The sequence below is a fragment of the Solanum tuberosum genome, unplaced genomic scaffold (assembly GCF_000226075.1).
Source record: "Solanum tuberosum cultivar DM 1-3 516 R44 unplaced genomic scaffold, SolTub_3.0 scf00008, whole genome shotgun sequence".
NCBI classification, from domain to species: Eukaryota; Viridiplantae; Streptophyta; class Magnoliopsida; order Solanales; family Solanaceae; genus Solanum; species Solanum tuberosum.
This window is the reverse complement of record NW_006238934.1, coordinates 497,844-511,275: the sequence shown is the minus strand read 5'-3', so window position 1 is coordinate 511,275 and position 13,432 is coordinate 497,844. Positions and strand designations below refer to the sequence as shown.

The 13,432-nt window shown below is 37.1% G+C and overlaps 5 protein-coding genes across 5 annotated transcripts in view; 3 read left to right on the top strand and 2 right to left on the bottom strand.

The window, feature by feature from the left end:
* LOC102598090 (putative disease resistance protein RGA4) overlaps positions 1–13,190 on the bottom strand; it is a 44,577-nt gene extending 31,387 nt beyond the window's left edge. Inside the window, exons 1-2 of the mRNA XM_015309206.1 lie at positions 13,176–13,190; positions 12,859–12,860 (exon numbers count right to left, since the gene is read on the bottom strand). The gene's annotated coding sequence lies outside the window, so the exon portion shown is untranslated. The remainder of the gene's footprint in view (positions 1–12,858; positions 12,861–13,175) is intronic.
* Positions 740–1,713, top strand: LOC107061310 (uncharacterized). The gene is made up of 2 exons (XM_015310357.1): positions 740–1,277; positions 1,361–1,713. The coding sequence occupies exons 1-2, from the start codon at positions 740–742 to the stop codon at positions 1,711–1,713; spliced, it is 891 nt and encodes a 296-aa protein (XP_015165843.1).
* On the top strand, positions 3,007–3,462 carry LOC107061308 (uncharacterized mitochondrial protein AtMg00820-like). The gene has a single exon (XM_015310355.1). It carries the CDS (start codon positions 3,007–3,009, stop codon positions 3,460–3,462), a length of 456 nt encoding a protein of 151 aa, XP_015165841.1.
* On the top strand, positions 3,878–4,426 carry LOC107061307 (uncharacterized mitochondrial protein AtMg00810-like). Its single transcript, XM_015310349.1, has one exon. The coding sequence runs from the start codon at positions 3,878–3,880 to the stop codon at positions 4,424–4,426; it is 549 nt and encodes a 182-aa protein (XP_015165835.1).
* On the bottom strand, positions 9,306–12,315 carry LOC107061305 (disease resistance protein RGA2-like). Its single transcript, XM_015310335.1, has 3 exons — positions 12,256–12,315; positions 10,733–10,867; positions 9,306–10,682 (listed from the first exon to the last, which is right to left on the bottom strand). The coding sequence occupies exons 1-3, from the start codon at positions 12,313–12,315 to the stop codon at positions 9,306–9,308; spliced, it is 1,572 nt and encodes a 523-aa protein (XP_015165821.1).
* Positions 13,191–13,432: the final 242 nt, after the last annotated feature.

The following is a 13,432-nucleotide window of genomic DNA, read 5'->3' as shown; positions in this document are numbered from 1 at the left end:
TAAGGACATTTTAAGAGCCAATGGGGCATTATTTGCTAAATGATTCATGACAACTATCTCTGTTGAAGTCCATCAATGACGAAAGTTTAATGAACGGAGAAATTGTCCTGTGAAGTGAAAGTAACGACAAGTGTGTCATCTATTCATAAAAGTTATTGTTGACATACTCACTAGTTTGTTAGTTTGTTATTAATTCTTATCAGGTTGTTAGAGTAGATTTAGATTAAGTTGTTAAAGTAGTTCCTTAGTTTTAGTCAACTTAGTTACATATTAAGTTGTTAGAACAGTTCCTTAGAATTAGTCAAGTTAGTTACGTCTTACCTGTATTTAAGTTATGTAACATTTGAATAAGATTCATTCAAGTTTGCTTTGATTCTCAATCTCCTTATGGTATTAGACCCCCTCTCTCACGAGTCCGATCCAAAGTTTTTTTCCTCTCTTTGCGTCCAAACATGGTTGTTCCTGCTACCACCAATGATAGGGCTGCTGCAGTTCCGACTACCACTCATGTGGTACAGTTCAATCCAGCTGCCCAATTACCTATCAAACTGCAAGGTAACCTCAACTTTAGCACCTGGAAGGCGCAACTAGTGATGCTACTCAATGGACACAAGCTCCTTGGGCATCTCACTGGTGCCAATCTGCTCCGCCAACCACTATCACACAAACTGATAGTACCATCTCCAATCCTGAATATGAGCTATGGTTTTGCCAGGACCAACTAATTCAACAGGCAATGATGGCATCCGTTGACCCCACCATTGCTCCTATTGTTGCAACTGCCTCTTCGGCAAAAATAGCTTGGGATCTCCTTCATATAGCTTATGCCAATAGGAGTCACACTCGCATCTTCAGCTTACGAGATCAGTTGCAAAACATGAAAAAGGCCTCCAAGACAGTTGCTACTTACCTACAAGAGATCAGATCAATTGCTAATGCTTTCAAAGTAACGGGCTCTCCGGTGGATAATGATGAACTAGCAGTCAAGATTTTGAGTGGCCTAGGTCATGAGTACCGTGAAATCACTGCCGCTATAAGAGCGCGCGAAACAGCCCTAAGCTTTGAGGAGTTGTTCCAGAAACTCACGGACCATGAACTCTTTCTCAAACATCAAGATATTGACAGGTCATCCTCTATCATTACAGCTGCAGTTGCACAAAGGACCAACTTCCAGCCCCAACATCAAAAAATAATCATCGCTTCCCAAATCAATCTTCAAGACCACAAGCTCCACGACAGGCGGTCCCTGGAAATCAACAGAATGGGAGACTACCCAGGCAAGCAGTAAAATGCCAACTTTGCCAAAAGATCGGTCACACAGCTGATGTGTGTCGCTCAAAATCGCACAACCACTTTGAAGCTAAGGTCAACTTTGTGTCAAATCATCACTCAAATGCAAATCCTTGGATCATCGACTCTGGAGCAACTCATCATGTCACAATTGAGTCAGATAATCTTGAAGAATACACTGGCAATGAGGAAATGTCCATAGGTGACGGTAAAACTATTCTTATTACTCACACTGATTTTACTCAAATTAAGGCTTCTAACTCCAATTTCATGCTCTCTAACACTCTTTGTGCTCCAGCTATCAAAAAGAACCTTATTTCTGTTGCTAAGTTTTGCACTGACAATCTGACCTCAATCGAATTTTTCCCACACTCATTTCTTGTGAAGGATCTCAAAACTCGGAGACTGCTGGTACAAGGCTAGAATAAACACGGACTCTATGAGTGGCCACAGAGGGATCATGTGTCACCTTCCGCCAACTTCACCTCCACCAAAGTTTCTCGTCAATTGTGGCATCGTCGCTTGGGTCACCGTTATCTGAAAATCCTAGACTTAGTACTGAATAAATTTTCACTTCCCTTTTCCACCAAAGAAAAGTTTCATTTTTGTAATTCATGCTCATCAAATAAAGCTCATCGTTTGCCATTTCAACGACTCACTTTAAATAGTAATGCACCACTTCAAACTTTGTTTAGTGATTTATGGGGTCCATCACCCATTTTATCCATTGATAAAAAGTTGTATTACTGCATTTTTGTTGATCATTACACCAAATACACTTGGTTGTATACAATCAAAAACAAAAGTGAAGTCGCTTCAATTTTTACAAACTTTCATCCTTTAGTGGAAAAAATTTCCAAACACAAAATTGTCTCACTTTATACTGATGGAGGGGATGAATACACAAGTCTTAAACAGTACCTACAATGCCATGGCATTCAACATTTGATCTCCCCACCCTACACGCCCCAATGAGTTGCAATTGCTGAACGACGACATCGTCACATTGTCAAAACAACTCGAACTATTCTCAATGAAGCCTCACTATCATCTAAACTATGGTCATTTGCCTGTCACCATGCTGTCTATCTCATAAATAGACTACCTACACCTGACTTGAATAATGATTCTCCTTATAAAAAATTGTTTGGCGAACCGCCAAAATACTCTTCGCTGAAAATTTTTTGTTGTCTATGTTATCCATGGCTTAAGCCATATACAAAAAATAAATTTCAGCCTAGATCTACACTGTGTGTCTACTTAGGAGTTTCTATTGTTCATCATGCACACCTCTGCTTTAATCCTATGCACTCAAAAATTTTCGTCAGTCGTGATGTTCAATATTGTGAAGATATTTTTCCTTTCACTCAAATGTTCTCACACTTGAAAAATATGTTTTCCACGTTATAATGGGAAATCATAGAGTCCCAAGTCGGTAAGGATACTCATCCGGAAGTCCAATTAAATTTGGACTTCAATCTTGTTCCAACTCTTCCGCCTCCTATTCCTATCACCCTAACAGTTCCCTCTCATTCAAACACTCCAGAGTCCATAATTGAAAGGCAACTACCAGCAGTCTCCACTTCATCAGGTATGATTCTTATCTCTTCCCAACCTCATTCACTATTTAATGAAGCAGCCCACAACACCTCTCAACCATTATATTATTCCCGTCGGCCACCAATCAACCAACATCCACCGCAACAGCTAACAATTATGTCACCAGTTGCTGTCCCTCCACCATCCGGTGTGGTCACAAGGTCCAAAAATAATATCTTCACACCAAAGAAAAAATTCAGCTTCTTGTCCTACCTTTCTCCCACTCCAAATACCTTTAAGCAAGCAGTTAAGCACATTGAATGGAAGAATACAATGGATCTGGAATATGAAGCCTTAATGAAAAACCAAACTTGGGAACTAGTACTTAGGGACCCGATAAATAATGTTGTTGATTGTAAGTGGTTATTTCACATTAAAAGGAAAGATGATGGTTCTATTGACAGCTACAAGGCGCAATTAGTTGCAAAAGGTTTCACACAATGTCCAGGACTGGACTTTCATGAAACTTTCAGTCCGGTTGTCAAACCAACCACCATCAGAATTGTACTTTCTATTGCAGTTCAAAATAATTGGAAAGTGCAGCAGCTTGACGTAAATAATGCATTTTTGTAAGGTAACTTACAGGAGCAAGTATTCATGGCGTAGCCGAAAGGCTATGTCAACCCTGATTTTCCCAATCATGTCTGCCATCTCCAAAAGGCCATTTATGGCCTAAAACAAGCTCTTCGTGCATGGTATGAAGCTCTCAAATTTCACTTGACTAAAATTGGGTTTGTTAAGTCTGAATCAGATGCTTCTCTGTTTATTTTTACATCTGAAGCTGTCACGATGTATATTCTATTGTATGTTGATGATATCCTCATTACTGGGAATTACCCAAACTTGGTCACACATGTAATCAACTCTCTGGCTTACAAGTTCTCTCTAAAGAACCTGGGTGAACTCAACTATCTTTTGGGGATCGAAGTCAAAATGTTCCAAATGGGATTGTCTTTTCACAATCCAGATACATACTTGAGATGTGGATATGGCCAACTGTAAAGGAGTTACGACACCCATGTGCTCAAGTTTACCACCCAAAGCAGCCGATGGTTCACCTCATGCCGATACAACCTTGTATCAACGCACCATTGGTAAATTGCACTACTTATCATTCACGCGTCCTGATATTGCCTTTGCAGTTAACAAACTATCACAGTTTATGCAATCCCCAAGTCTGGAGCATTGGAAAGCAGTAAAAAAGGTGTTTCGATACCTCAAGGCATCATCAACGTCGTGCCTACAAATCTCTAGCCACTCTAATAGTAATATGTATATGTACGCCGATGCTGATTGGGCAGGTGATCCCTCTGACAGAATATCCACATCTGGTTACATACTCTTCTTGGGACCAAATCTGATCTGTTGGTCCTCTAAAAAGCAACAATTAGTTGCTCGGTCCTCTATTGAAGCAGAATACAAATCGGTAGCCAATGCACTCTCTGAACTTACTTGGGTACACAATCTATTGACTGAATTACGATATCAAGTCTCGCAAACGCCAAGATTTTTTTGTGATAATATTGGTGTTTCATAACAGTAACAAATAAACAATTTATATAAAGCTACTACAAATAAGCAGTTTATATTCACATAAGCATGATAAGTAAATCATTTAGGCATTAAAACACACAACAAAAATGAAACAAACAGATGTTAAAAACTTAATTATTAACCTAAGTTTGTTATGGTCGGGGATCAAATTACAGACACTCTCACAAAGCCGCTACCCAAGCCTGCCTTCTTTTGGTGTTTATCCAAGTTAGGCGTTGTTGCACCACACCTAACTTTAGGGGGGTGTGTGCTATACCTCATTAACTCGAGGTCAAAACGTGTACAACATATTGGTGATTTCCAAATTAATTAACTTAAGAAGTCGCCACCTAATTAATTATGGTGAATTAGGACACCTAAATATTTAACTAAGTAAAACTAAAACTTAAGATTCTAGGTAAGGGTTCTAATTATCCTAAAGGGAAGGGGGTAAGGCATCCTTTAAGATTCGTTAAAAATACGATTACCGACCAAACTTAGGTTAATTAATTTTAAAAGAAAGATATGAGTGCTAAATATTAAGTGATTGAATAACCAAGTTGGAAAACATTTTTTATTTTAAAAGCTCTTTTGCAATTTATTAGAATGAAAAAGATTTAAGAAAGAGTAAAATCTTAAATCCGTGGCTAAAAATCCATGGCTAAAAATAAGTAATTAAAAAAATAGACACTTGCTCATTGACTGACAAGGTGCTCCCGTTAGAAAAAGTTTTAGAAAAATAAGAGTTTAGAACAACAAATTTTCTTTGTAAGACATTGCCAAGTTTGAACCAAACTTAATAAATCTAGTGAGATTAAAATGGTGCAAAAAGAAGTATTTTTTAAAAAAGGTTTGCCAAATGAAGTTTATAAAAGGTAAAGTAACTAATAAGGTTTAGTTTCTAACTAAAGGAACCCAAATCCAAACATCTATATTAAGTCAATTATCATGAATCCAAACTAGAAATATCTAAATCACACAAGCAAGTATAACACGTAAAGAAAAACACGTAAACAATTAATGCAAAATGTAAGTAGCCATAAGTGACTCCAAGATAGGACCACTTGTTTTGCTTGCAATTTCGAATGGTCAAAAGATGTAGTGAAGACTCCATGTGCAAGTGTGAGGATAATGTTGAGTCTATGAGACTCAATAATTGGTAGAGTCCTAATCAAAACTCCGTTTTTTCCTCCCAAAGTGTACATGTACAACAATAAGAGAAATAAAAGGATTAGACATGCAGGTAACTAATAGGTGAAACAAATATACATTCTATTTATTCAATTCCAACACAAGTACCTTAATAGTAAGTATGAAATAAATTGTAACACCCAACTAACTTATACATTCTTCTATAGGAAGAAAATAAAATTTCTTTAACTAATATTTACAAGCATGCTTACAGTGAATAAATATCTCAAAGCCTTTAAATTAAACCAATACCATTCTCGTTAAAGGATAGCAATCATCACAACACATCACAACATATTAAACAAGAAACAAAACCTTCACCTGGATACAATATATAAACAAATATATTTATTTAATATCTAAGGCCTATTTAGTTAATTATAGAAAGGTCTCTAAGGTAATATTATTGAGTTACAATGTATAGCACATTTTGGTTCAAATATACAATGTAAGAAGAAACTAAAGCTCGAACTATATATAATATTTATAAAAGTAGCATTCACAAGTCAAATTAGAACCAAATCTGAATCCAATAAGCAACTTTTCTTTCCAAAATATATTTTAATACATACTGTTGAGAAAAAGAAAAAATAAAAAAAATATAGCAATAAACTTTAGCACAAGGATTTTGCTTTTTATTCAATTTAAAATTCATTGGCGAGTTTAAGCATAAATAAGGCCACAGCTTCTAAATACCAAGATTACTAATAAATGCGGCAAGTTTGTATTCAATTTCTCTGCATATAAAACAAATAAATAGATATATCTATGACATGATTCTCAACACAACATAATAATCTTAAAACATAAGAATAGCGAAAACAATATCTATTTATCACATAGAGATACAAATAAATACCAAACTTTGAACCAAAAACAGATTACATATCACCAACCCCTTCCAAAACAAATCATTCTTTAAATTAAAATGTGAAGGAGATATGAACTCAAATCTCTCCAGGCCTCAAACTAAATAAAAAAAAACATAATTTTTAAACATCACTTTCATGATAGCTAAAAATAAGTGAGTATTATACTTGACGCATGGTTTTTCTTACAATAGGTATAACATTTTCACGGAGACAATAATAGAAGTAAAAGTAAAGGGACAAAGATCACCTGCTGCGGGGTAGTGAACGGGGGCTTGCGGTCTCGATCTTAGATCTACTTACTAACTCTGATGACCACCGTTAATGGTCGAAACGAACACACAAACTATTGCTGCGACTGGAATGCCAAAGAAAATGGTAAAATACGAAAATAGAAGAGATGGTTTAGAGGAGAAATAACTAAAAATTTTAGAGGTGAGGGGCTGCCAGATTTTGAAAAAAATCCTCCCAAATAAGCTCTGAAATGTAAGTATTTATAGGGAAAAATTAGGGTTCTTCATTTGTGTTGAGCAGGAATAGAATTTTGAAATTTGAAATTGTTAAGTTCTGAATATCCTCCCACCTACTTTAATTTTTGGAATATGGGAAATGTTGGACCACTGGGAGTTTGGGCTACTCCAATTGGTGCAACTTTCTTCTAACTGTGGGCAGTCTTTAATTTTCAGGAACTGTAATTTCGTGAGGCTTCGCATGACATCTCTGGATGGCAGACGCTCCAGTATTTCGCAGTTCCAAAAAATTAACATTTCCAAACAAACAGGGTTGCTGAGCCCATCCGACAGAGCTTCTAACAATGGACAACCACAGATCTCAAGATAATGTAATTTGGGCATGGCATCTCTGAAGTCCACATGTTGTAGCCGTTTGCACCCCACTAGATGTAATGTTTCAAGAGAAGTAAGATTGCAAAGACTATGAGGAAGATCATCGATACCGAAATCACTTAATCTGATCTCAATTAGGGAAGAGAGTTGCATAAGCTGATAGGGAAGAGAATCCCAGTGCCCATGTCCGTACACCCACAACGTATGAAGGGACAATAGCGGCTGAATGCCATTAAAAATCAATTGGAATGCCTCAAAATCCACAATCTCTGAGAAAGGACCAATTTTCAAATCCCATAACCCAGTGAGATGGTGAAGGCCTCCTGTGGGTAGACTAATCAATTTGGGACAATTTGACATATCCAAAATGGAAAGTGAAGGTACTTCCCACACATGTAAAGGGAAGGAAACCAAGTTCTTACAGTTGCTGACCCTCAAAATCTTTAGAGACCGGCATTGTTCTAGCATTCCATTTGGTAAACTGGTCAATCCATCACAATAAAGTAAGTGAAGCCTTCGGAGGGAAGTTAAATAATTCTCTCCACTGGGAACAGGAAAAGAACTAAAATTGGGGCAGAAGGATATTCGTAAGCTCTCAAGGGAATGGAGATTGTACAAGCTCTGTGGCAATTCACAAAACTTTCTGCAATCTGAGATCCACAGGCGTTGAAGAGAAACGTTCTTGCGTAGCATCTCATCAGGTAGACAAGTGAGCTCTTTCACATCACTGACATCGAGATCCACAAGACATGTTAAGTTGCTGCACAAGTTCAACAATGGCATTTCACTGTCAACTCTTTCAATTTCTAATTCACGCAGGGTTTCCAATTGAGTTGGAGCACTTTTTAACAGTGAACACTCTGTAATTGTCAACTTCTCAAGCCCAGGAAACATTTCTTACTCCAACTTCATCTCCCTTCCACTCTATTAGGCTATGCATATCCTTCAATACTAGTTCTTTCAATGACGGGAACACTTGAATTTTGCCATTATTGCTGCTTGATCCATTATCAACACCATAAAATGTAGGTCCAATGCATTCCAATTCAAGGAATCCTATCAGCTCAAGATGCCGAAGGAACTTCAGTTGACCAAGCGATAGATTATCTTTGCACCTCTTGCAACCACTTAATTTCAACATGACCAAATTTGGCATCAATTCTTCATTGAACCAAGAGGAAATATAGTCCCCCAATAGTTCTCCACTACAAAGGTTTTCAAGTTAGGATGTGGTTGAAGACCATCCAACACATGCTCATCATTGATCTCACAGCCTTCTGATTCATCATGGGACCATAAATACACCAGCTTGTAGATATTTGGTTTCTCCAGTAAATATGCAGTTTGAGCCTCTTCTTTATTGCCGACTAATTGTAGACGTTTGATTGTCAATTCACCTCTAAGGTTTTTCAAACGACCTAATTCTTCTATTTGACGACCTTTCTCTACACCTACATAGAAAAATTGTAGCGTCTGAAGACTGATCAATTGCCCCATATTAAGTGGCATCTGAAACTGATAATCAATTTCAGATTGGTAATGTATGTGTCTCAAACTTATCATATTTGCTATTTCTTCTGGGAGCTTCCTCGGTGAAGAACAACCATTGGCTCTAAATGTTTGCAAATTGTAGAGCTTGCAAACGGAGTTGGGCAAGTCTTTGACCTCAGTGCTGGAGAGATCAAGATATCTCAAGTATATTAGCTTGCCGATTTTGGCTGACAATACCTCAATGCCTGACCTGGACAAATTTATAACTCTCAAGAACTGAAAGCTCAACAACATATCTTCAGATATATTTCTTTTCCAGAAAAATGTGCACAAATGTCCTGACTTGTTTATCTTATCTATTTTATCACTTGGTGAGTCCCATCCAAAGTATTGGACTTGAGAAAGATTTTCTCCTCCTACACTTTTTTGATCAAATAGTTTAGACTTTAAAATATCTCCAGCCAAATCATGCACAAGATCATGCATCTTACAGTGTTATATTGTTGAGCTCATCTAGCTTAACATCTTGCGACAAAGAATATTGCAACAAGAGTTGGAAAAACTTGTTCCCGACGTCTTCCATCACAGTGGTCTCTTGACATGGACAAAGAAACCCTTCAGCCATCCAGAGTTGGATTAGTTGGTCCTTCTCAAACTCAAAATCTTTTGGAAACATTGCAAAGTAACCAAAACATTTCTTCAGATGTGGAGATGATAGATAATCATAGCTTAGTTTTAGGATCTTCTTTATGCTATTTTCCCGAAGATCATCTTCCCCTACAACAAGGGGGTTGCCATCAAGAATTGCTTGCCAGTCATGTTTATCCTTGTTGAATAAGAGGCCTCCCAACACACTTGCAGCCAACGGTAGACCTTGACACATTTCAACAATCTTGTTTTCCATGCTCAGTATTTCCTCCAGAACTTCCCCACCAACAAACGCTCTTTGTTTGAAAATGGACCAACAATGATAGTCTGTTAATTTCCCCAACATATGAAGATCTACTGCTATTGTGGATGCCACTTGTTTGATACGAGTAGTCACGAGAATGCAGATTCCTCTGGATGTATTGATTCCTTTCAAGGTGTCCATGAACTCATGCCACGATGTAGAGTCAACACACCACAAATCATCCAGGACAAGCAAATACTTTTTTTGTCCCAGTGCATCTTGTAGCGTCTTGACTATTATATCTCTGCTTTGGACCTCACCTTTCCTCTTTGTCAGTGATTCGAGGATCAATTCAAGAAAGCTCTTAGTTTCTGACATTTCAGGTAGGCACAACCAAACTCTCTTTTCGAACTGCTGCTTGATGTGTTGGTCATTGAAAATTCTCTTAGCCACAGTTGTTTTCCCTAAACCCCCCATACCCACTATGGGAATGGTGCACAGAACAACATCATTTCTCATGTTCAAAATCTTCTCTTTTATTTCAGCAACATCTTTGTCTCTACCAACAACATCCGAAGCAACAACTACGGAATCTGTTTCTCGAATCGGAAGTATTTTCCGAGAAGGAACCATCAGTGATTTGAGACCAAGGTCATTGGCTAACTGATTGATAGCCCTCAACTCTTCATTGATGTTGTTGATTTTTCGAGACATTTTGTACTTATAAGCAGTATGAGAAAAGAAGTTGCTGACCTTTTCCATTAGTTTGGTTCGGATGTTCATCACATGTGCTTTGAGAGATTCATATCTGAATTCATCAAACACGTTTTCAGCATCTTCAGCAGCTCTCTCAAGCATCTTGAGCCATTGTTCAACAGCCTGATCATCAACTTGTCGTTTTTCAGCATCATGAATGAGATCTTGATCATGGATACATATTTTGTCAGCATTCTGTGATTTTTCTTGTAGTTCCTTAAAATTTTAGCCTCCTCAATAGTGAGAGAAAGCAGTTTATCAAGCACAACTTTAACAGTAGCACCAATTACAAGATCGGCCATCATTGCAATGCTCTTTACAAAGTTGTTTTCTTCCTCTATACACCAAAATCTTCTCAAATTTCTTGCAGAAGTATTCTTTTGATAGTTGTTTGCCAGCCTCTACAAGAAAGAGAATAATTCATAGACAATAATTTGAATAAAGAATTCTTTTGTGGAATAATAGCTAATCATCCTTTAAATAAATATTTTTGGGTGGTGGTTCTGTGTTGTTTTTATTTCTAATGAATGGCAGTCACTTTCCAATTAATAGTTGACATATATTGGGCAGTTTAGAACTGTTTAGCTAATTTATCTATTTCCCTTCTCATTACTGACGCTCTGAATAGAATTATAGTATGAGGGTTATGTTAATCTGAAAAAGTTAAATCTGATTACCTGCTAATACATGTTATTGTCTGAGACCTATTATGTATTAACATAGTGAAGTTGTTTGTTGAAAAAAAGGCAGTTTAGAACCAACAAAGGAAAACATTACCAAATTACTAAAAAATTCGGCAAACTTTCCATTATGATTTTGAATAATGCTTAAGAAATCAAGTTCCTCAGTCCTCGTAGACACAAGCCTGATGAGTTTCCATTCCAAACAACAAGACCAGTTCCACAAGTCTGTTTTCAGGCGCAAAACAGCACATTACCCCAAGAGAATGAGCCTCACATCATCTTTGTTCATGTAATGCAGGTGCTATTGTGGAAACAACAATTTACCCAAAGAGAAAAAAACCATCAAAGGAAAAGGGACTAGGTAAGAAGGATTTTACGTTCTTCAAAAAACAATTGATTGAATGTGCAATGCTTCCAGCCCTTGTGGCATCTATAACATGCTCATCATCGATTTGAAACATGTATGTTCCAGCACCCCGAGATTAGAAATCATGTTATTACAGCAAGTGAATAATACATTTTCACCAACTATCACCTTAGATCCTTCATCAAGCTAGTGAACAAAAATAGTTACCACCAAAGATGAAAAGGGGATGCTTATGAAAAATTTAAAACACCACTGAATTCATAAAAATAATCAGTGAGAATTTATTTGAGCTGCAACTCATGAACAGAATTCGAAAAAGGGCACCTCCCATGTATACCCTTTATTATCTTCACGATACAACCTGAATAGATATAACAACTATTGAGTTTCTTCTTCTTTAGTACAGGTTGGAAGAGAGGAAGGGTCAGACATTAATACAACAAAAGAAAGGGGGAAACTAGGTGGAATTTAATCAGAATCACGAGAATGCAATAAACACTCCTATCATCAATTTTTTTGAAAACTGGTAATTTGTATTCCTCAGCATTAAGGATATGCTGGAGACCTCCAAAAAGTTATCAACAACGAGTTATAACTATTAACTAAGGCTAATTACAAAGAGCCTAAAAAATCTACCGATTGAACATATTCTACATTTGCTAGTTTACACCAAAAGTGAAAATCTACGATGCAATTCCATTTAATCTTTTGCAGAGTATTAGACCTGCCCTCAAAACACCTCCCTTTTCTTTTCTTCCATATTGTTCACCAAATACACAAAGGAATTGCTCTCCGCCATCTTTTCTGGGACTTGCTACCCCTCTCCTGATCCAACAACTTAGAAGATCTGGTATATGTTCTGGCATAATCCAGTTGGAACTTGTGAGGCTGAAGAAAAGTGATACCAAGAGACCTCAAGTTTCCTCTCTGTCAATGTTTCGGGGATCTATTCAAGAAAGCTCTTAGTCTCTGACATTTCAGGTAGACCCATCCGAACTCTCTTTTCAAAGTGTTTTTCTATCTCTTCATCATTGAAAATTCTCTTAGCAAATACTAGTTTTCCCTAAACCTCCCATGCCCACTATGGGAATGGTGCACAGAACAACTTCCTTTCTCATGTTCAACATCTTCTCCTTAATTTCAGCAACATCGTTATCTCTACGACATCCGAAGCAACTACTAAGGAATCTATTTCTCAAATAGGTAATATTTTCTGAGACGGAACTATCAGTGATTGGAGACCAAGGTCTTTGGCTAACTGATTGATAGACGTCAACTCTTCATTGATGTTTTTTTATTTTTCGAGTCATTTTGCTCTTAAAAGCAGTATGAGAAAAGAAACCACTGACCTTTCTCATTGGGCTGTTTTGGATGCTCATCACTTGTGCTTTGAGAGATTCATATGTGAATTTGTCAAACACATTTTCAGCATCTTAAGCAATTCTCTCAAGCATCTTGAGCCATTGTTCCACAGCCTGTGCATCGATGGATACATATTTTGTCAGCATTCTGAGATTTTTCTTGCAGTTCCTTAAACTTCTGGCCTCCTCAATGGTGAGAGAAAGCAGTTTCTCAAGCACAACCTGAACAGTAGCACCAATTACAGGGTCGGCAATTGTTGCGTTTGCTCCTTCTCAAATTTGTCTTCTTCCTTTGCACCAAAGTCTTCTTTTGCTAGTTGTTTATGGACCACTAAAATTCATATACAATAATTCAAAAAAAAATGAGTGGCATTCAGTACTCCAATGACACAAATATCTCTCTAAGAAACAATCCTGTAACTTTGAAGGCGTTTTGTTTTAGTAAAGATTTTCGGAGAATTAAAAAAAGGATAAAATAATAAAACTTTGTCAAAATAAAGCCAATTTAACCAGGTTATAAACTTAGCCAAACTTCCTCCAAAAAGAAAAAAGCAT